At 33.8% G+C, this 23,948-nt stretch overlaps 2 protein-coding genes across 2 annotated transcripts; both read left to right on the top strand.

The window, feature by feature from the left end:
- Positions 1-17,079: 17,079 nt before the first annotated feature.
- Positions 17,080-18,060, top strand: LOC140747240 (uncharacterized). The gene has a single exon (XM_073079543.1). The coding sequence runs from the start codon at positions 17,174-17,176 to the stop codon at positions 18,056-18,058; it is 885 nt and encodes a 294-aa protein (XP_072935644.1). The 5' UTR covers positions 17,080-17,173; the 3' UTR covers positions 18,059-18,060.
- Positions 18,061-18,902: 842 nt separating this feature from the next.
- arg (arginase) lies at positions 18,903-23,619 on the top strand. The gene is made up of 6 exons (XM_073080027.1): positions 18,903-19,172; positions 19,790-19,978; positions 21,678-21,864; positions 22,160-22,270; positions 22,399-22,526; positions 22,800-23,619. Exons 1-6 carry the CDS (start codon positions 18,998-19,000, stop codon positions 23,060-23,062), a joined length of 1,053 nt encoding a protein of 350 aa, XP_072936128.1. The 5' UTR covers positions 18,903-18,997; the 3' UTR covers positions 23,063-23,619.
- The last annotated feature ends 329 nt before the right edge of the window (positions 23,620-23,948 follow it).

Below are 23,948 nucleotides of genomic sequence, written 5' to 3'. Positions count from 1 at the left end.
GCTGCTAAGACTTTTAACTCCTGAGTTGAGTGATAGTCTACATATACCTAACATACATATAACGAGTCGAGGCTTTTATAACAAAAAACTTTTCTAAATATTTAATCAGATGAATAAATTACAAAGATGATTATACGGTCAAAACATTTTTGTTTCATTTTAGGTAGATAATTCCTACATTTTGTATGAAATACAAAAAATTCACAGTATAGTTTGTTCGTACAAAAGGGACGAATAAAAATAAATATAAAAGGGATACAAATGAATATAATAAATATAAAATGAATACAAATTAATTGGAAAATTGTCATTGTATACAGTAATACGTTAGTATTAGGTAATCCGGGATTAATAAAATGTAAATAAATCTCAAAATTAAACAAAAACAACAATAGAGGGATGCTTTCTTAAACTTTACTCGTGAAAGTTAGAAAAAGTTGAATAATTTGTTTCAAAACTTAAACTCCTGAGAGCATAGATAAATGAATAGAAGTTTTGTTGGTTTATATTCAGTAATTTATTATATTTGGAGATTAAATACAAACATCAATCACAGGCAATGCTTGGAGGCGGAGCAGTAATAAATAATGAAGGGTTACAGCCACAAAACTTGTGGCAATTCTGGCAATTTATTACTTTCTCCAAACTTTTCGTATACTTGGTACCGCCCTCTTATTTTGATGTCGTAAGTTTCCAATCCTTATCAAATATTGAAGGCTCCATACAAAAGTTAAATAAGCTATCGTTTCGGTAAAATTATTGAATATACTCGTACCTACTAGAAGTACTAAAAAATAAATGATATATTATTAAATTTGATTTTAAGAATCTGGCTGACCTAATATTGATGTTGGCTATGTCGTAACAATTATTGTTTTTGTTAATAAAATTTTATAACAGTAATTAATCTTCTTAGTAAATAAGATTAGGTTTTTAACTTTATAAAAGCAAACATTTGCATACTGCTATTATAAGATTGTTCCGAGTTTGATTCCCAAGAAATATCTAACTTAATTTCTATGGAATTTGCGTTCTCATCTTTACATGTATCCACGATACAGTAATCCTATATGTGGGGCTATGGATGTAGAAAGCATCAAGTTATACGACCCTATTAAGTTACGTTTCCTCTGAATAATTCGACAGCAAGCTGCATCGCCCTGGGGGTTTATATATCGTAACTTTTGATGAACTACCAAACTGCACGTGGATGATTTATCACAATATTAATCCCGAATTCATAACACAGTCCTATTTTGGTAAAAGTCGTGAAATTAACAAAAGTTCAAAACAATGTTTAAAAATCTAAAAACCACGCTATAATCGCACAAGGAAAATCATTTATCCTAGCGATTCTGATGAGAATGGAACAAGTTTATTAAAATTATGTATTATCGTCGGTTCTTGATAAATGTTCACTTTTTACACCGTTATACATAAATAAAAAAGTGTTTATTATATATTAAGGTTCAAGCGCTAGAGCCCTGTGACAAACGGACATACAGCAGAGGCTTAGTAATAGGGTTCCGTTTTCACCTTTTGGGTACGGAACCCTAAAAATCGAGGTAAAAGATTCCGCTACATACCCAGATACATATCGGTCAAGCTAATAAAGAAAACTAAGAAAATTACGAACGAGTGTACATATATACCTAGACGCAAATGGATCAATGTACCTACATTAGCATATTAGTATGAGAGATTAAAATTTGATATAACGGACTTACAAATCCCGAATTGCAATTTTCAAGTGTTATATTTTATTTAGAACACATATTATTCATCAACGGCAAAATGCTTCCTAATTCTTCTCTCTGTCTCAACGGTTATAATACAACAATACCTTTTTTGAACAATAATAATGCATAAAATTTCTTAACGGTGGAAAAAACTCAAATGCCATAAATTGGATCTGCAGGATTAGATCACGTCTCGATGCTATCTTTCTTTTTGTTTATTTATTCGCAACCTTTTTGTTCTACCTTCAGTATTCTACATCTTTTAGCCCTTATTTAGCCCCTAAGGAGATGAATTATATAAAGAAGTTCTGTACAAAATTGTACCCGTATGTAAATCGTTTTATTTACCTACACGCTTTCTACAATCACAGCCCCACACAAGGATTCCCTGTGTCGTAAGTGCCATGGACACACACATAGACAAATACACAAACACCCAGACCTAGAAACAGAAATCTAAATTCATCATTTAAATATCTGTCTAGCCGGGAATCGAACCCGGTACCCTCTGCGCGTCAGACCGGTAAGGTGACCGCTCCGCCACACAGGTCGTCGGTATAAGAAATTTATTTACGGTGGTCTTGTGGAGAAGTCTTCGTAAACTGCAATCATCTCATCTTTTTCTATCTTTTAATAGTGTTTTTCTATTAGCGCTACCTCATAAGAAGCAGTGATAGAGATTAGAAACTCGAACTTTCAATCAAATATCCGAGTTCTTACAACCCAGGAACCACCTCTGATTTTCAAGTTCTGTTATAAATTCATTATCATTTGCTTAAACTATCAGGTGCAAAAAATATCATGAGGAAATGCTGCCTACCACTGGTTCTTCAAAATTGTGTGAAGTCTACCAATTCGCACTTGGCCAAACATTTACCGCCAGAAAACTACTGGGGGTAAAAAATCCGCCACTACCCAAACCCTAAACAAAATCAATATTTTTTACAAGTCTGTGTAGCCAGGGTTTGAAGCCGAACCTCCTAACAGACTGGTATGCTGACAGCTACTATGCAAATCTTCATGAAACTTGAATTTTCTATTCGCAAAGCAAAATGCGGTAAGACTCACCTGTCCCAGGATCGTCGTGAGCTCGGCTTTGCGGATTGGGTCACGCCCGGGATCGGAAATGGAATCCCCGCTACCTATTTTATTTAATGCCAATTCTGTAATCTGTTTCTTGACTGGATTGTGTTTATGCATTTGTTGCTTAAAAGCGTTTGAGAATAATAGTCTAATAAAATATCCTTTTGCAAGTAATATTTTACATATAAAATATTGCTATTTTTTGGTTCAATAAGTATAAACCTGGATGACCGATGGCTTTGCTCGGTGTTTTTGACCGACTTCAAAAAGGAGGAGGTTACACAATTCGACCTTATACGTCTTTTTTTAAACGACATTTTCTGAAAATAAAACCTAGCTAGATCGATTTATCGCCTCCGAAACTCCCTAAATACAAAATTTCAATTTTACGTTGGTGGCGTTTCCGAGATCTTTGATATAAATATATATACAGGAATTGCTCGTTTAAAGGTATTAGTTAAATAGATTGTTTCTGATTACAAACTCTCTCAAAGGGACATTACTGCTACAAAAATATTAATAAGAAATATTTTTTATTATACACCCACACACACACACATACACACACACACACACACACACACACACACACACACACACACACACACACACACACACACACACACACACACAAACACACAAGCACGCGCGCATATATTAAAATCGTAAAGAAAAAATGTAAGAAAATTGTATTAGTTCAGTAAGCAGAACATACTTCCTCATTGTCCAGAGGTGGGCGTAAATGGCTGCGCCACAGTTTTTAACTATAGCAGTCGTTTACGAACAATTACTATTTGTGCATTAACGTTTTATGTTCAATAAAAATCTTTAAATCTTAAATCTTTAAATTATGTTATATGTGCCTATTAATTGAAATGCTTGAAGTATTCATGCATGCAATGCGCATATTTTATTAGTACCTCTGGTTAATATTAATTCTTATTTGGTAACTTTGAAGAGTAGCAGACGAGCACGCAGTCCAACTGATGGTATCTGGCCACTGCCACCCATGGAGATCTGTAGCCAACTCCTGATAAGATTTGATTCCTACCTGAGGTCAGCTACAGATGTGCCGCTACCCGTAAGGTAGAACATCTCGGAAAAGTATGTCTGCCTTACTTTAAAATAGAATACAACAACACTTAACACTGCTGTTATTGGGCAGAAATAGATACGGCGGTGATGCAAGAATCTAATCACAGAAGGTTCCACCTTCTTACCACCAAACTGTGATAACATTTACTCTATTCAAATTGCTGAACACTATTACGTACGACATGGAAATGTAAACAAACGTCTCTGCTGTAATTTGCATCGCACCTGACAGAATTCGATTATAGAATAATACACGTACCTGCAAGCGATAATATTCTAGTGCTGTAAATTTAGATCGCCCATTCTAAAAATCCTGATACAAATCGCATTCAAATATTTTTTTATTACATTGCAAGTTCAAGTTTAAACATTTTTAATTACAACATACATTAAATGTTTTATAAAAACTAAGAATTGACTTATTTACAAAATATATACAAGAAAACTATAAATAAAATAAATAAGCCATCTAAAATTGCCGTGTGAGCATGGTTCCCAAAACGCTGGCAGCTTTTCCTTGCTGCACGGCAAGACTTAATCTTTGTGCAAAATAGCCGCCAGCTTTTTGGTCACCGGAAGCAGTGACAAGTTTGGTCGACATATCTGACATGAATTTTTTCATGTCAGATGACCATAGACCCATTGTCTCTAAAGCAAGCGCCGCAAACAAGTAATTGTCTAATAAATTACTATATTTACGACGCTTGATTTATAAAATCGCATATACTTCTGATTTTTCGAAAATGGCTTTAAAGATGGAATCGAAATCGAACGAAAAAAGGTATCATAAGAAAACTTTCACGCTTTTAAGAGTTCCCCATATTATCAAAGATATGAGAACTCTCATCTTAATTTTGTGACCTCTGTACCTATGGGTATTTGGTGCAAAAATAACTATCATTTTCTATGTATACCTTAAAATTTTCGCTACATTTTTTGGCTAAAATAACAGAATTACCATTTATTAAATATTTGAACGTACAAATATAAAGCGTTTAAATTTCCGCTTTATCCCAAATACAATCACGCGTCCAAAAACAATAGCTCGATTTTGAAATGATTAATATTATTTGCGGACGGACACAAAAATATGGGAGCGAGTGCTTTGAAATTCTAAAACAATCCATTATGTGAAACGCGAGCAAATCCTACCGAACGACGTCACATAAATCCTGGCTCGATGACACATCCCGCTGGTTAGATATCCAAGCTCCCTTATTTTACGCTCTATGTGGAAATGGGTACAATATTTTAACCAAATTTACCTTTAATAAAAGAGAACCCATCATTCTTGTGAAACATAAATACGTTATACAAATATACTAAGCCGGTAATACGGCTTTCAAAGCATAAGTACGCATTCGTTAAAACATAAACAATTGTGCGATAAACAAAGAACTTTTGACTGAATAATTAAGTACGTACAGCACGTGCATTGTGGTAGCGATAGGTAGTTTAAGTTTATTTCACAAACTATTATCAAAGGAATTATTTCAAACTTAATGATCACAAGTTAATGATAGCTTCAATATGTTGTTACATCTCTCCCGGGAAATCCTTAGCTAGATGAAGCCTAGAGTAAGAAAATCCTATCCAATTAAGCGTTACTTACAGATTTTCATACTCGTATATATCACTATAACGATAATGAGTTCGATACATTTTATGTAATGCTCAATATATTTTGTTGATTAATATCAACAAAATATATTGAGCATTACATAAAATCTAGTCTAGCCTAATGGCTAGACACAAACAACTAGGCTAGCAAAACATATGTACAGTGTCGCTCGTTATTAATACTTAATCTATCCAAATTTTGCGAACCAAAGACCAAAATGTCTCGTACAATTTCTGATATGCAGAAGTAGTCAAACGTTGATCTTTGTTAAACAAAACATTGCACAGATTGATTATTAGTAACGGGCATATAAGAGGCGGTACTAAGTTCTGCCTAAGTATCAGTCTATATTTATGTTTCTGTCTTTATTTCTATTACATAAAAAATGTTACTTCCTTGTCATGTAGAAATTTGGAACATGAGGAAGTTTCCATTTCCAAACTCCATAAGTCCCTGCGGCGTGTCAAACTTCGACACTTGAAACCTAGTTCCGATACGACGTCATTTCCGTCATAAATCAAGACTTACAACGTCATTAGAAACAGTATTGATTGCTCAAACAGTTGTATAACATGATGTATGTGGCATTTAAAGGGGTAATATATTTTACTCGCGTCATTAAACAACTGTTTACTGGTTACCGTTTGTGCTACGTCGTAGCAAATCTACAGGTGTCTAGAGCTACAAGGGCATACGTAGGCATTCATGCTTTACCAAGGAGACGTCCACCTTATATTAGGACATTCTTTAAAAAGTGTAGACACACTTTTTACATTTTTGTTGCATAGACTGCAACAAAAAATTGCCAATGGTGTGGCTACAAACTGCGAAATTTTTGGTACCTTCAGAGTACTCATACTTGCAAAAGGTACAACAGTTTCTACCTACGAAGAGATAGGATACACCGTACACCGTATACCGATTACCGACTATTTTCACGATTGCAATATGTCGTTGAAAGGGGAAAATATGAGGCGGATATATAGATATTCGTGTAAGTTACATGTCAATATGTGACATTCAATACACGTGTGCCGCGCCCGACGAAGGCAATCGCATTTATACCGAGTCACGTGTGAATATTGGAAGGGCTCACAGCAGCACTTTCACGACGTTTTTTCAGATCATCCCAAACAATTTACGTGCTGCGTACGTTTGCGAACTTGCAGGCTCAATCTGTACATATAAATAAAATTGAAGTGTCTGTTTGTAATAAAAATTAAAAATACAACCTTTTACTAATTCTGAATTTTTACAATTATAGGGTACTAAGAACAAAAAAAATGGTATATAAAATCTCCAAAATGGCTAAATCTATTTTAACAGGACTATAACTGGCAGTTAGCTCATGTAATAATGAGTAACTTAGTATTTTAGAAAAAGAAGTTGGGTACCATGCAAATACTAAAACCCACGAAATCTCAAAAGTATTTCCACTTGTAGACCCATGTGAAACCATGAGGCACAGATCGTTTTTACTACTATTTTTACACGGTTACGTGTTTTTATATTTGTGTGAGAGGCGTATAAAAAGCAGAGATAGCCTAGTGGTTAAGAAACGCGGCCTCTCGATCGAGGGGTCCGAGGTTCAAATCCCAGGCACGCACCTCTGATTTTCAAATTTATGTGCGTATTAGAAATTAATTATCACTTGCTTAAACGGTTCACCGTTTCCTTCAGGAAAAAATCGTGAGGAAACCTGCATACCTGAGAGATTTATAAAAAAAAAATGTGAGCCGTCACGGGACGCCTGGCAGATGTGAAACATCGACATTATTTTGTTAAAGTAATATGCAGAAAAGAACATATTGTGATAGGAACTAAATATAGTACAGGATCCCTAGTATAGTTTTCATCATTTATTAATAACAAGCTGATTTTTCGTGAGTAGCTTCGTTTCGACAAGACGCCCAACATTTTTCCTTACAGCAATGTTGGTAAATGGTAGCTTGATGGGGCAGCAAGGATAAAATATGTTGACCGGACGAATTCTAAAAATTTATTAGTAACCAAATTTTTCTTTGTTAATTATCAAGATAATTATTTAAATAACGTGAAAAAATATTTGTCCTACAAAATATAAGGTTTTTATTAAGGCGTCCCCCCTCTCCAACATGTATCATAAACAAGGTCATGAAAAATAATTACTAACCAGCTGATTTTTTTTTTATTGGCTGTCTACCATTTACATAGTCTACCATGCACATTGTCCTACAAATTACATGGTATGTCATCTCGGACCTACACTTAAAAGTTGTAGTACTAATACTTAATGTAAAAATAATTAGTATCAAGCTGAGTGTTCCAGAATAGCTTCGTTTCAATGAGACGCCCAACAAATTCTCGTACGAAAGTTCTCGATTGTGGTTTATAACTAAAATAATAGGGATGAAATATGTTGATTTGACGAATCAAAAAAAAATATTACTAACCGAATTTTTTTTTATTAATTATCGAGACAATTATCTAAATAACGTGAAAAAATATTTGTCCTACAAAATATAAGGTTTTTTTTAAGGCGTCCCCCGTCTCCAACATGTATCATAAACAAGGTCATGAAAAATAATTACTAACCAGCTGATTTTTTTTTTATTAGCTGTCTAACATTTACACAGCTTACTACCCACATTGTCCTACAAATTGCGAAGTACGTTATTCCAGTCCGCCAGTTTTATAGTTTATTTATATTATATTATAGTTAAATTACAAATCTTGTAGGATTAATAAAAGTTACCCTTTTTTTTGTAGGACATTGTTTTATTTAGATAAAAATTATATTATCCTATCACGTGATACCTTTGTCCTACAGTTACTAATAAAAAAAATAATCCTGCGGAATTAACATCTTTTCAGCGTAGGTCCGAGATGACATACCATGTAATTTGTAGGACAATGTGCATGGTAGACTATGTAAATGGTAGACAGCCAATAAAAAAAAAATCAGCTGGTTAGTAATTATTTTTCATGACCTTGTTTATGATACATGTTGGAGAGGGGGGACGCCTTAATAAAAACCTTATATTTTGTAGGACAAATATTTTTTCACGTTATTTAAATAATTATCTTGATAATTAACAAAGAAAAATTTGGTTACTAATAAATTTTTAGAATTCGTCCGGTCAACATATTTTATCCTTGCTGCCCCATCAAGCTACCATTTACCAACATTGCTGTAAGGAAAAATGTTGGGCGTCTTGTCGAAACGAAGCTACTCACGAAAAATCAGCTTGTTATTAATAAATGATGAAAACTATACTAGGGATCCTGTACCAATATGTCATAATGATAAAATAAAATATTACGATTTTTTTCCAGATAACGATGACTATTTATTGAATTCGATTGCGCATGGCGCCACACCGTACACACTACTGCATATAGACTGTATATATATACCATCGCCACGGCATGCGTCGCCAAGCCAGAAATCGGTTTTACGTGCGGCTATAGATGTTTCACATCAAAAATTAATTAATTTTTTAATGTTCATATTTATAACAAATAAGAAAAAACTTTCGTGCGCTGCACGCCATCAGCTGATTTTGAAATACAATTCTGTCAGTCTTAATAAATTTATTCTCTGAGAAGAATGAAATTAAAATTAATTAATAATTTAAAAACATTGTATGCAATGAAATTTATGTGAATTTTAATCTACCAAGATAGTAGATTTTACATTTGCTGGCGCTCAAAACACACCAAATATACGCGTGCTTAATGCACAGATAAATGCATACTTTAATTATAAAAAAATAATTAACTTACTGATGACTTGATGGTGTGTCATAGTGTGATTTTGCTTTCTTTGCAGGAGGCTAATCACTTTCACTCTCTAAATTATCACGGTCAGACATTTTATTATTAGAAAAATAATTTGTTTTCAAGCATTGATCTATAACCTGAAGTTACGCCGCAAGCGGGCAAAACTTGAAACATACAAAATACGTCAAGTGGTGTAAAACGAGTTAAAACGACTCCAGTCACTCTCGCGCGGCGTAGTAATACACACTAATGTCACTGAACACGTTAAACGTCATTATTTTGAATTTTAAGCCTCAAAATGCCTTCTTGTGCAATGCGTAAATGCAAAAATTATGCTCGAAAAAGAAACAAGCTTCATGGAATCACCTATCACACGTAAATAAAGAGAAATTATTAAATTTTGTTTATTTTTCGTGTTCGATCCGCCATGATTACGTGAGTAACCAGAAAGAGACAAAGTACGTTTTTGTCAATGAAAGTGATAAAGACGCAAAATGCATGGTCATAGATCAACAGAACAGAAGTGACATTTTATTGAAGCTCACGATGTTCATATGTCGTATGTTATAGTTTAAGATCCCACTGCTTAATTTTTATATTAGTGTGTTTTTAGTCAAAATATAACTTTTTATAGTTTATTTTAATAAAATAAAAGCGATATATGGGAAATTCTGTATCCTAATCTCTAAATTTTCTTCGATACCTGTGGTAAATAATAAAAAATATTACCATAAAATTTATATAGGATAGTATACGGTATTTTAAAATTTCTTTAATTGAATAAATTAACCTAAACATAATTTAATAAACAATCTTTGTATAGCCAGAAATTAATCCTCAAAAAGACCACGGTAAGATTCGAATCTTATATATAAAATTCGCATGTCACGATGTTAGTTACTTTACTCCTGCGAAACGGCTTTACTGATTTTCATCAAAATTTATATGCATATTCAGTAAGTCTGAGAATTGGCTACTATCTATTTTTCATATCTCTTAAGTGATAAGGGTTGTTCACCCTTAACATTTTTTTTATTTATATGGCAACACAAAGTTCTTTTTTTTAATTCTTGACAAATAAAAACATTTTTAGAGAATTTTTTCAAATAAATAACTAATACTGCGTAATTTACATAATAAATAAATAATTATTTCAAATATTTTAGGGACATTTTAGCACGGAGACGTGGCAAAACTTTTTTACGCAACTATTTCAATTCTCAAAACTGGGTACATTTTCTTGTTAGGAGTAAGTAATCTTTACTAATCTATGATAATAAATATAAACAATTTTTAAATCGTATATTTTAAACCAGTCGATACATCTGTATAGATACATTCTTTCAAATTATATATTTATATAATAATAATTTATTTAGTTAAACTGTACTATAACATTTCTACGTAAACGATGTACTAAAACTATTATCGACAGTTTTGGACATTTTTTACCTTCTGTTCCATTATTTCATTGTCTTTCACAAGCATGCGTATCAATGGGAAAACCACCACCATACGTCCCGTTTTTAACGGGACAGTCCCTTTTTTCGATGCTTCGTGCCGTTGTCTCCGAAATGAACCGTTGCCATTGTCAATTAAGTAATAGTAAATATTATAATTATGAAAAAAACATGGGGTGCTCCATTTATCAGTTTTCATAAAGCGCCCCACATTTTTTGCACAATTATACTATTTACTTTTCCTTAAATGATTCCTAGATTGAAAATTATTTTCTACTTTTTAGTTAATTTTATCATAAAATCGTGTTTTTTATTATTTTTAACTATATTTTTTCAAGTAAAAAGTATTTGACATAAAAAAATCGCTGTCCCGTTTTGACTGAAGTAATCATTGGTCACTATATTCCATTGTCAATATTTGCGTTTGCGTACACTTGAAACGCAAGGTCAAACACTAGTTGTCTTTTTTTATCACATTGTTCTAATAGCTCTGTCCCTTATAGAACATTTGTCTATGTAGTTAAAGGTAAGCGTCGCCACGCCAGAAATCTTTTTTACGTGCGGCTATAGATGTTTCACATCAAAATCTAAAAGTTATGTGAAGTCTACCAATACGCACTTGGCCAGCGCGGTGGACTATGGCCTAATCATTCTGAGGGGAGACCCGTGCCCAGCAGTGGGACAGTAATGGTTTGATGATGGCGTTTATTTTTTAAATTCGTGGAAAATACAGTATCTATATTTTGTTGTGATTTAAAATTGTAGACATGTGGATGATACACAAATGAATAGCAAATTGTTTTACAAAGGTTACGTGCTTAGGTTCCCAATTTCCATTCTCAGTCCGAGTATGTCCATAAACCTACAAAGATCTAAAGTTCAGAAAGGATTACTTAATTCTATTTATACATAGATGATGAAGATTAAGTCAAGATTTATGAGGCATTTGGCCATTCTGTATGTAAGTATTTTGATGTGAAACATCTATAGCCGCACGTAAAACCGATTGCTGGCGTGGCGACGCATGCCGTGGCGACGTCGTCGTCGTCGATAGTCGCCACGCTATACGATGGTATATATATACAGTCTATATGCAGTAGTGTGTACGGTGTGGCGACGCGTCGCCATGCGCAATCGAATTCAATAAATAGTCATCGTTATCTGGAAAAAAATCGTAATATTTTATTTTATCATTATGACATATTTAGTTCCTATCACAATATGTTATTTTCTGCATATTACTTTTACAAATTAATGTCGATGTTTCACATCTGCCAGGTGTCCCGTGACGGCTCACATTATTTTATTTGGTATAATAATAGTCATCAATTTGGTATAATAATAGTTCTGTTTTTTTTTTTACTGTTTCTTTTTACTACTTCATTTGAAGTAAACTAAAATCAGGGCTACGTTTCGTACTCTCAATAGTACCATTTTGACTTCTCATTACTACAGTTAAAGAGATTTCCCGTGGATAGCTCTTAGAAAAATCATTGAAGAAACCCGTCGGACTCGAGGGATTTTCCCTAAAGGATCTACGCTCAATTTGCATTCATGAGTCATTCCTCAAAAAATAAATTTAAAATTAGGTCAATCTCGACGTCCGCCTCTGAAGTGGAATGTACATCGTTTGAAAAGGAAATTGTGTAAGAAGTAATAAATAACAAGGTAAAAAAATAATTAAATTGCCAAGTAACACCGCTGATAATACCGCCAATAGATATGTTCATAGTTTAAGTAGAACAGCTTATAGATATTAATAAAAAGTAATAAAAAGTAACTGAATGGGAGGGAGTAGTGTTTTTCGAGCGTACCTACGTTGCGTACTATGTAGGTATGTATGTATTATTTATTTAAAGACTGTCGCAAAATGAACATATAGTCCCGTAGATCCACAGTAATGCAATACAAACATGACCAACTTCAAATGTGTGTACGGTTCATTCTTTGACATGCCTAAACGGCTTTTTTATAATATTGGCGTAGCAGATGAGCATGCAGTCCACCTGATAGTAAGTGGCCTAAGCCGCCCATGGACAGCTGTAACTAACCCCAGATAGGATCAGATATTCCTACCTGAGGTCGGCCACAGATTCGCCACTACCCTTGAGGACTAAACTGAAACGCCTCGGAAAAGTATGTCTTCCTTACCACACCCTTCAAACTACAACACAGCAGCGTTTAATACTGCTGTTATGAGGCAGAAATGGGTGTGGCGGTGGTGCCGCCGGAGTCGAACCACAAAGGGTTCTACCACCTTCTTATATAAGATGTCGTTTATGGGAGTGACACTAATTACAAGCTGTATTTTTATGCAGTCGTGTTTTGGTTACATACAAATCTCTAGTACTCTAACATTTTACCGAATAGTTAGGTTATTGAAATGATGATTTGAGTAGATAGAGACAAATATTCTTAATGTGGAATAAAGCTTTACGGATGAACGTGACCACTAGCTCGAGTCTAGACATAGTTCTTACAACTTGGTGGTTAATCAGAGCAATATATCGGTAAACGACCTAATGTAAGTGTCGTATCCTACGTAGGGTTGGTATTTATGACCATCTAATAAATACATAATGACCACCGAAATAGCCTGCTCGCCATTTCTATATAAAACGATAAGTGGAAATGTTCTTTATAGCCGCTTATGCTTTCAATACATGCGTGTCTATATTTGATTCATAACGAGTAAAATGTATAAGAAATAATAAAAGACAACAATAATACTAAAAATCATAACAAATCTACTGCTGAACTGCAAAGCATCCTAGAAATGAGATTTTGTTTTAATCACCGCGCTAGGCTATGTATGTTTGTGAACGCACTAAAATAATAACTTCGCAAGAAGCCTCTGGTACCCATTTCCTAGATTGGATGTCTACAACATAGCAATATATTCGATTCAAGTTTAAATACATTCGAAATATACTTATATGATAGTTCTTTTTCTTATATCGTAGAAAATAATTCCTACGCGTAAGGCCCCATTTGTATCTTCAGACACTAAACGTATAGTGTCAGACATCCTATTTTTAACACGCTTTTATTAGCTTGGGTTGTATGTATGTAGGTATATATGTAAGTAACAAGTAACGGAATCTTTGAACCCGATTTCTATCCACTTTGATCGTTCAGTTTAATTCAAAATTTTGAAGAATTATCAAAAACCAATGACAATACACGATTTTAATAATTTTGTACCATTGTCCTTATCAACATCCTCGGGATTAACGATTTTCGAGGCGAGATTGTTCGAGCGCCTTTGAGAAAGTTCATCGCAAAGTTAATAGATTGCAACAATTATAGCTTTTTAGTTATGTTATAGCGTGATTTTTAGTTTTGAAAATAATAATGTTATTCTATAGAATATTTAAAAAAGCATGGTCCGTGTGAGCACATCTATGTTACGTAAGATATAAATACGTTTATACGCATTGTATTGGAGAATACGTCTTTAGACGTAAATCTTATATTTAAATAAAGTAACTTAACAATAGGAAAATCCTTCAAAAGCTTACCAGTAAGGCTAGTTTTTCACGCGACGTCGAGTTAGATATTATAATACAAGCCATTGAAATGAAAATCTCTTGCGAGGGACGCCTCTGGATTCGCATAAAGCCGCAGTAATCTTCTGGGTTGCCCAGGGGAGAAACATCGCCCACTATCTTGCCCGGCTACCTAAGCCTTCGTGTTTAACCACAATTCGTACCATAATAGAAATAGGCCAACAATATGGAATGTTCATATTATTTAATAAACGAGTGATTACGTTAGAACTTAATAATACTCCGTGGTATAGTTAATTTTTTTACATAGGGTTGATTAGTGCATTGTACTCCGATACGGCCACTGCGATTATAATCTTCCCGATAAGTGTGTGTGATTTTATTTGTCATTTTGCAAACAAGAGTAAAACCAAAATCCTGATATTCCTACTCGATTCACATGTGAAAAATGATGGGGTCTATCGTATACTTCGATAAACCACATTGCGAAACAGGTGAGCTACAAATTCCACCACAAGTCAGCAGTGTGAAAGTCGTAGGGACAGTCTTTAACCGGGAGGGTGGTCTAGTGGTCACCGCCACACCCATTTAACAAGACATTTTCCCGTTCTGATAGAAGGGTATAGATGCCGGCAGACCATATCAGTCCTCAACAGTGGCAACGCATCTATGATCGTCCTCAAATAAAACACGTCCGGATAATATAATTCATGGAAAAATACATGAAGCACCTAACACATATTGCACGTCCGCATAATATAATTCCGTTAAAATAAAAGCAACGAATACAATTTGTGGCAAAAACATTTTATTCCTTTCAGAAATATAATCGCAGTAAAATCTGGTTTATTATAGAGAGTAACTTAGTTACCTACATAAACGAAATTGAGTCAGTAAATAATATAGCATAATGGACGGAAGCGGGCAGATCTAATTAGTAAACAAAATTTCGGTCCCTCCAACGCTCGCGTTTGCTTTTCAAAGGGTCACTTGAAATTCTTAAAATTTCCTCAAGAATTTTTTAAAAGCTCCTTTTTACTCGTTACTTGATAATCATCGCTCTGAAAATGAAGTTGTTTTACATAATTTCTTTTAAGTGGCGAGTACACTTATTAGCGAGTTTATTCTCGTGTTTCTTTGAAGAGCATAATCGCGAGTTTGCCGGTCTTGATCACATCTACTTAATGTGTTTTTGTCTCGCTATATAATACAGAATAATTACACATAAATTAAATGTATGATTTTACGGTAGTATCTCAACATATCCCAATGTAACAGTAACTCCCTCCTCATAAAATGTATGTCAAACCCAACATACTAATCTATATTTTAACACTTCATGTAAATTTTTAAACAGCACTCGTTGCTTCAACGTTTTACGTTTAGGAATTGTTGAAAGCGAACATTCATTACTCAGCCTATAGACCGAAAGTTAAAACGTATTCTTATGATTTAAGTAAATATGTATTATAATTATGAAGAATAATTTAAAAAGTATAGTCGTAGAATAATGGCCATGCCCGCCCATTTGCGGAATTATTTACACAAAGCCCTTTTGTTTTTATATTAACTTTAATTTTTCAATATTAAATTCATACATTGGTTCCAGGAGTTCTCATATACCTATAACTATATTTTTTACATGGTTATAAAAAGTCTTTTTAATGTAAAAAGTTATCGGAATTGACTACAGAGTATAAAATAAATGTTTTTATTTTTTTTTTATTTTATAGTCTGTAGTCGATTCCGATAAGTTTATTTTCATTTCCGAATAGGAAAGATTTGGTTTTTCAATTTCACCTTATTACCCTACTTTCCGTTACAATTGCACCCTCGCTTTCATTTCCGTGACGGAACTCTGATCCATTTCTTTGGAGCTATTATATTAAAGTTTGCGTTCACCATGAACCTTCGAAGTTATTTACACTTATTTCTGGTAGACGAATACAGAGATTGCTTATTACATTAAAATGTTTTGAAAAGATAAAACTTCATGACTGTGATTATCACCTCTACACCTATTTCTCTGCGTTGATCACCTCCTATTTCTGCCCTATAAAAGCAGTGCAGAGCTGCTGCATTGATGTTCATAAATAAAAACTTTATGAACTATCCACAAGGGCAGTTATTTATTTAAGTTCAGCATCAGGTAGGGTACCTAATTGTTGAGCCCATATGTGAAATAGATTTCCATATTATGCTACATAATCAATTACTTTTATTACAAAATAACAAAGAACTAGAACATCAAAGACACTCACCGTTTAACCTTGTGGTGAGATGAGCTTGCCTATTTGACGCCACAGAGACTTAGCTCGAGATCAATAAGATAAGGCACATCGACCAATTTGCTGACAAACGAAACAAGCTTTAGTGTTTGTTTCGTCATTGTAACACCAACACGATTGAAAAATAATCTCTAGCTATCTTCAGCAACCTTGACATTGTTCATTTATGTCCGTTTTTAATAAACAATCTATCCTATAATGTTTTACTACCAAAATTGCTTGTGAGTAGGCACATTATTTTTTCTCCATCACATAACGTGCAAAACAAATCCTTGTGTGAAACCTACAACCCTAGGAAGTAGGTATTCAAATAAACAATATCATAATTTTCAATAATAACCAAATAATGTATTTTATTAATTTTAAAGCAAATCTCCATTTCTGTAACACTTTTTTATTTGTATTTTGTATTTTGTATTGTACTTTTGTATTTTGGAAAACTTTAAAATTCTGTCTACATTTGGACAGAAATAAACCTTGAACGCTTCCTTAAGTCTGCCTGTCTTATTTCCGTCAATTTTATTTGACTTGATCATATGCTATTTTGCAAAATGAACATTGTATTTGCAAAAAAAATTTTATAGTTATTTTGTCAGCGTAAAGATGAAAGAAGCCAATGAGTAAAGCGTTTAGTCGTATTATTTTAAAAACATTTTTTATTTTTTCCATACTAAGTTATAGTGTCAATTCATATAAAAAGAAAATCGACCCAGTCTGGAAAGCAACTGAAAAATTAACGGAAAAATATCAATACGTTGTTGCTTTGCTGAACGCTAACAAAGAATTTGAATGTTCAGGCACGATAATAGGCAAGCGAACTATAATTACATCTGGTAATTGTATAACCCCCCAACCCTATTATGTTGCGGTGGGAGTCGCAGTTTATAATAGAAATACGAATGAGCACAACATTTTCGAAATTGCCTTCGTAAGACTACATACAGACTACATATATGAGCTCCAAGAATCTGAGTTTAGCGTTATTAAGATGCAAAGTAACATTGGTCTCGTTTTCACATATCTGTCGGTCTTAAATTTTTACATAGAGAGTCCTGTGGTAGGAAACATGTATGCTTCAGAGTTAAAGAATAAAACACTGGTAGTTGTTGGATACGCGAAGATGCGTAACTCGAACGCTGTGGGTCTACAGGCTCAAATCTACAATCAAATGCCTTGCATAAATCCCAAATGGTATTACTGCATCTGTGGAAATGAATCCAAAAGTAAAAACCCTAAAGACCAGAAAATTAGCAAAGGTGCACCATTGTTAGTCGGAACATCTGTAGTGGGTATTGCGGCATGCCCCTGCGTATCGTTAGCACGACAAGCGGATGAAAACAAATACAACATATTTACCGTTATTCGTCCATACTTGCGGTGGATACACAGAGTTCAGAGAGATTACGTGAAATTTCGCATAAAAAGAAATCACTCTGTGAGGAGAGTTATAACTAACTATGTTTATTGCATAATTTTACTTACTAATAAAGTATTTATTTAACATGAAAACCTATTTTTCTTCTTAAGAAGTACCTACTGGTGTTTATTTTTGAATTGACTGGCCATTGATTTGTCCAATTAATACGGTAATATGGTAATGAAAATGAGCATGATCTCTAAACCATTATCTACAATGTGATCGTTAATTTCCGTTTATGAAACAATAACATTTCTTTGTTAATATCCATTTTCAACCTCTTATTCTTACTGGACTCTGGTGGTAGAGACACCTATTTTCATTTCAAGTTGTTGCGCAAGGTAAATTTTCAAACTTATTGAAATTTCCTTAAATTGTAGCCGTTTCATTTTTTAAACAACTAAACTTCTACTTTTAATTGTCCCTAACTTACTAGAATAAGTGTCTTACTCTCTTACTAGAATAACATATGATTAAACTAAGTAAACAAAATAGAATAATTTATTACTGTCATTAAGACAATGTTTCTCTGATTTATAACTTAGGTATGTAGCAAATAGGTAAGTATACCATCTCTCTGTCCCTGTAGTTCCGGGACTAGAATATTGGGAGCTCGAACCGTCCAGTATGCTACCCCTGGAAGGACGGCGGTATGTGTGGTCGCACCGGGGGGGGTTTTAGTGCGGTAAAAAAATCCACATCCATCCACACGTCGCTCCCACGTCGTCGGATACCTTTAGAAGGTTTCCCCCTCAAAAATAAAAAATAAATGGTATACCATCCCTCAGTATTGCACAATCTAAAACAATATCTTTCAATCCACTAAGGTAATAATAAAATAAGCCGAAACATTAAGAACTAAGTTTAAATTTGAATCTGTTTGATACAAATTTAAATATTGTTCTTAACCTTTGACTTTCTCGTAAGGAGATAAGGCGGCAGATTATTGAGACAAGTCATACTACAAGTTTGTTAAACGTTATCAGACTAGCACGCGTGTACTAACCAAAGAAATTAAGAAAAATGAATGTTCTCAGAGTGTTCGTGAGAAAAATGAGTCAGGGCAAGAAATGGGAAGCGTTGAACAAAGTGGGCGTCATAGGCGTACCTTTTGAGAAAGGGCAGAAGAAATATGGCGTGAGCATGGCGCCGGCGGCGATGAGGGCTGCCGGCTTGATAGAACAACTCAAGGAAATTGGCAAGTAATTTGTTATTGTCTTTATTTATACATGGAACAAACATAGAATGTTACAAAACAAAAACATAACGCAAAACATAGAATGTTACAAAAGTAACATCGGTTACAAATATCATACATTTCTCTATTGTATTAAAATAATTGACGCGAGTTTATCGTTAAATTTTGTATTTCTTTATTATGAAATATGATGAAATGTGCTTAACTAAAATATGTATTCCTACGTGTACCTATCTGGTATATCTTCTGTAATTGTGTAGTCAGTTTATAAATTTAACGCTACCCAAAACTATTCAATAGAAATGGAGAAAAAAATACCATTATCTACTTAAAAGTATCCTTAATGTAAAATAATATTAAACAGAATTAAATTACAAGCATCTTAAAACCATCCTTACAGATTCTTCTTAGTTCTTTCATAGTTGAATATATTTTAGTACATATATCAGTAATTAAAAAATAAATTCAACTAAAAGACGATATACCTACATCAGATATTACATAATAATATGTAATGTATAAAATCCCAGAATATATAAATAAATTTTAAATGTGTACCAAAACCAATAAATATGTATAACATCTGAACTCTATACCTAATTACATCTAATCTTTAGATGGCCTGGACGTCAAAGATTACGGAGACATCGATACACCAGGTTGTGCAGATCCAGTGGCAGTGGACAACATGATCCATCTACCCCTAGTGTCCGAGTGCAATAGGAAACTCTCCGAGAAGGTCTCACAGATTCTCAAAGACGATAGAGTGGCTGTCACCATTGGTGGTGACCATTCGATCGGAGTAGGTAAGGACAAATAGTTTGTAAATTCTCCAAAATTTAAATCAAGTTATTAGTATATAAATTCGAAAATTAATAACCTGTAATGTAAATTTATTTTACAATTCATAAATTAAGAATATATTTTAATTCAAAGAACTTTTTGACTAAATCTAACACTAAAAGTCTTTAAAAGTAGTTAGCGGCTTAGAGCGATAATTTACATTTAAGTAAAATTGTATTAATTAACAACTAAACCCTATTAAAAATTATAAACAATTCATTATTCAGTAATTACTTAGGTATAAGCTTACTACTAATCTAATATTTACGTAATAAGTACCTTCAGCTAATTAGTAAGTACTCTATTATGACAATAGAACTAGTCCCAATCACATTAGAGGCTCTTGATCCACTTGATCAAAACAAAGTCGGATGGTGAGTGCTGACACGCTAAATATATTGTGGAATTAGTATTTTGGAATGGGAAAATTAAGCATATTCCATGTCGCAGTAGATTAATTAAATGCACTGTGAATTTATTACAATATTTTAAAAAAGTAAAGAATGACTATGGTTAAGAAACAAATGCCTCTTCAAACAAGACAAATTGACAACGTTTTAACAGGAAGGGGATTAAATTTTAACTACTAAATTTGACCCAAACGAAAGCAACAACAACAATTAGTACAAATTATTAAAAATAAGAAAAATCTTAAAGAAGTACGAAACTGTTACATTATGCCATTCTAACCGATGTTTAGCATTCGTTCCATTCAGCTAGTTGATCACAAGAGCAAATGCGACATCACTATCGTAATTAAATCTTACTAAGCGACACATTAGCTAATTAGTCGTAGGTACATGAGAGAAATATCTTTCAGAGGAGCTAACAGAAAGAACGTTAAATTTGCTTAATGTGTTTAATGAATTGGCTTCACCGACGCCTTCTAACTCATTAAATAAATAAGTTTCTACTTAAATAGGTTTGTAAGGAAATGCAAAATCAGGGTAAATCTAGCCACTTCAGACAGTGCTGCATTTAGATTAATTTTATGCTTATATTTATTATTATGCATAGAAAAATATTATATTTACCTTTACATGTTCCATTTGCTATGATTATCTTCAAAAAGATAGTCATTATGACGCCGTAAGTACCTTTTATTGTTTTTGGCGATTAGTAGACTTTTGCACACACCTTTTATAACATATAGAGATCCTTTTACATGTACTACCTACCCACGAATAGCTTTCCTCACGATATTTTCCTTAATCATCAAAGCGTTAATTAATCTCTACGCTAATGGTGTCGATTTAGAAACGTAAGTGGAATTGAAATTCTGAGCTTGCACGAGAATAGCTGAAATTCATGAAACTGAACTACGAATTACGTCTATAATTAAGCAAAGATTATTTCACATCAATATCCATATTGTAACTGTTCCACGATCACTCACGTGATCACGATGTTGGGCTCATCGGCCCATTACTGTCGCACTGCTGGGCTCGGCTATTTTGTCAAAATGAGGCCATAGTCTACCGCGTGGAGTAATTATGGTGATAATTAATTTCTAATATGCACACATAGTATGCACATTATTTAGAAAAATTAGAACGTGCCTAGGGTTCTCGGACCCCTCGATCGCGAGGCCGGGTTTCAACCACTAGGCTATCATTTTACTGTTGATATCCTTTAAGGTTTAAAGGTTAAAGGTTTGTTTAGGTACAGTAGACGGGCACTGCAACGTGAACAAGGACATGATCCTCATCTGGGTGGACGCGCACGCAGACATCAACACCAATAAGACCTCTGGCTCGGGCTCCGTGCATGGCATGCCAGTTGCTCTACTCGCGAAAGAGATGTCTGACTACTGGCCGTATCTGCCGACTATGGACTGGCAGGTTCCCAAGTAAGAAATATATTAAATTGTATGTATTACCTGAGACCTATTACAAAAATCATATAGTTTTAAGGGATACGTGAACATATAATGAATGTGGGATTCCTAATTGAATGTGATGTGATGTGATGATCCAAAAATATTTTTTTCTCTATCATAATATTGAATTCTCCACAAAAAGTCAGTGAAATCAATTATTTCGTTACGATCAATGTAGGGAATTTGACCCTCCTACAGTTTTATAGATACAGAATAGATAATTATATTAATAATCAGTGGTTTAACGTTATGGGTGTTGTTTCAGATTCTCAATGAAAAATCTCGCCTACGTCGCCCTACGATCTGTGGATGAGTACGAAATGCTAGCTATACAAAAGTATAAAGTGCCAGCTTTCGCTATGGAGGATATCGATCAGTAAGTAAACAATAAATAATTAAGTAGTAGGACTTCCTTTTTATACTAAAATATTTAGAACTATTTATTGTTCCAATGAGAAAGCACTCCCAGTACCTTTTTGATTTGAATAATGATATTGTTTTCAGATATGGCATACAGAAATCTATCAGACATATTCTTCACGTACTAGATCCTAAAATGGAAAAGCCAATTCATGTTAGTTTTGATATTGATGCCCTAGATGCAATTGAAGCACCAAGCACTGGTACACCAGGTAGGTGATAAAAAAATATAACCTACCTACATTCGCAACGCTATTTTTGATCTAGGCAATCGAAACGAGGATCAACAAGTGTCCACCTAATGTTAGTTAGTTCTCTACCACTAAATACGAATACAAATAAGTAAAGCCTATAAAAATCGTACCTATGCCAAAGGACTACCTAAATTGGAACTTCTCTTAAACCCTAAAGATTCAAATATTTTAGTAGGTTAGGTATCTAGTGTTAATAAAATACGAAAGGACAATTATTTTCTGCTCCAATAGTGCGCGGCGGACTAACGCTCCGTGAGGGGATAAATCTTATGGAGATCATCCATTCTACCGGACGTTTACGGGCCATTGACCTGGTGGAGATAAACCCGGCGGTCGGCAACACCTCCGACAGGAAGAAAACCCTTGAAGCTGGTCTCTGTATACTACGCGCCGGCCTAGGGTTCTCCAGAAGAGGGCCTCTACCTCGGGGTATTAAGGACCTACCAATACAAACATTCCATACCGATAAAGATACAAAAGGAACCAAGTCATAAGTTGGTAGTGTCGTCATCAAATCTAAAATGTACTTTAATTTTAATTAAAGAATACATACCTAACATTACGCTTAAATACAAAAATTAAACGCTTAATTAAGTAAATAAATATGTATGCATTTATTACGTTTTATATTTTGTATGTACCTATGGTGGAAAAAGGCGACGTAAACTTGAATAAAATGAAAAACATAAGCAGGTACCTACTCCTAACGTTTTAACGTCCTAACGTTACTAAATATTCCTTATTAAATAAATAGAACTTGTAATTATGGTATTCCCTGTACCTATCGGTCCGGCTCCGGGTCATTGGAATGACCGATAACTAAGTATCAAGTCATGTATTGAAATTAAATAATTTCATCTCACATCTGACTGCAATCTTCCTCTTTTCTATAATAATAATGTTATAATATTCGCTGTAAAAAAAAACATTTACCATTTTTCACATCTGTATTTTTTATTGATACACACATTGTATTTATAACATTTCTTTTGATTTCATTATTTAAGGATTACGAATAATAAAACAATAAACTACTGCATTTATTGATTTACCTATACCTGTTCATTGCTTTGTTTCCTCGATTTGACTTACAAATTAGTAAATTAAATTACCATGACACTGCACCTACTCGTTATGATTAAGCAAGCAGTAGGCTAGTTCAAAATTTTAATTAAAAAGAAAATCAAACATGACCGTTTGTAGGAACATAGTATTTTTATTGGTAAGTATATGTTTCACTATATTTGCGTGAAAACTTCGACCAAATCAATTCCGTAATAACTTGCAAATGAAGACACAAAAAAGGGTCGTTTTCGAGTTATACAAATAGGCCTACGATCTTAAAAAATAGCTTTTATTCATTTTTATTGCGTCCATATT

This window comes from Epargyreus clarus, unplaced genomic scaffold (genome assembly GCF_041222505.1).
Source record: "Epargyreus clarus isolate Ecla_fem2 unplaced genomic scaffold, WU_Ecla_fem_2.2 ptg000014l, whole genome shotgun sequence".
Taxonomy (NCBI): domain Eukaryota; kingdom Metazoa; phylum Arthropoda; class Insecta; order Lepidoptera; family Hesperiidae; genus Epargyreus; species Epargyreus clarus.
This window is presented reverse-complemented; position numbering and strand designations above follow the sequence as displayed.

Excerpts from the sequence above, each read along its gene's own strand:
- LOC140747240 (XM_073079543.1), top strand. The coding sequence starts at position 17,174 with ATGAGTAAAGCGTTTAGTCGTATTATTTTAAAAACATTTTTTATTTTT.
- arg (XM_073080027.1), top strand. The coding sequence starts at position 18,998 with ATGAATGTTCTCAGAGTGTTCGTGAGAAAAATGAGTCAGGGCAAGAAA. Across the intron at positions 19,979-21,677 it reads TGACCATTCGATCGGAGTAG|GTACAGTAGACGGGCACTGC; the intron begins GTAAGGACAAAT and ends AGGTTTGTTTAG. Across the intron at positions 22,527-22,799 it reads ACCAAGCACTGGTACACCAG|TGCGCGGCGGACTAACGCTC; the intron begins GTAGGTGATAAA and ends CTGCTCCAATAG.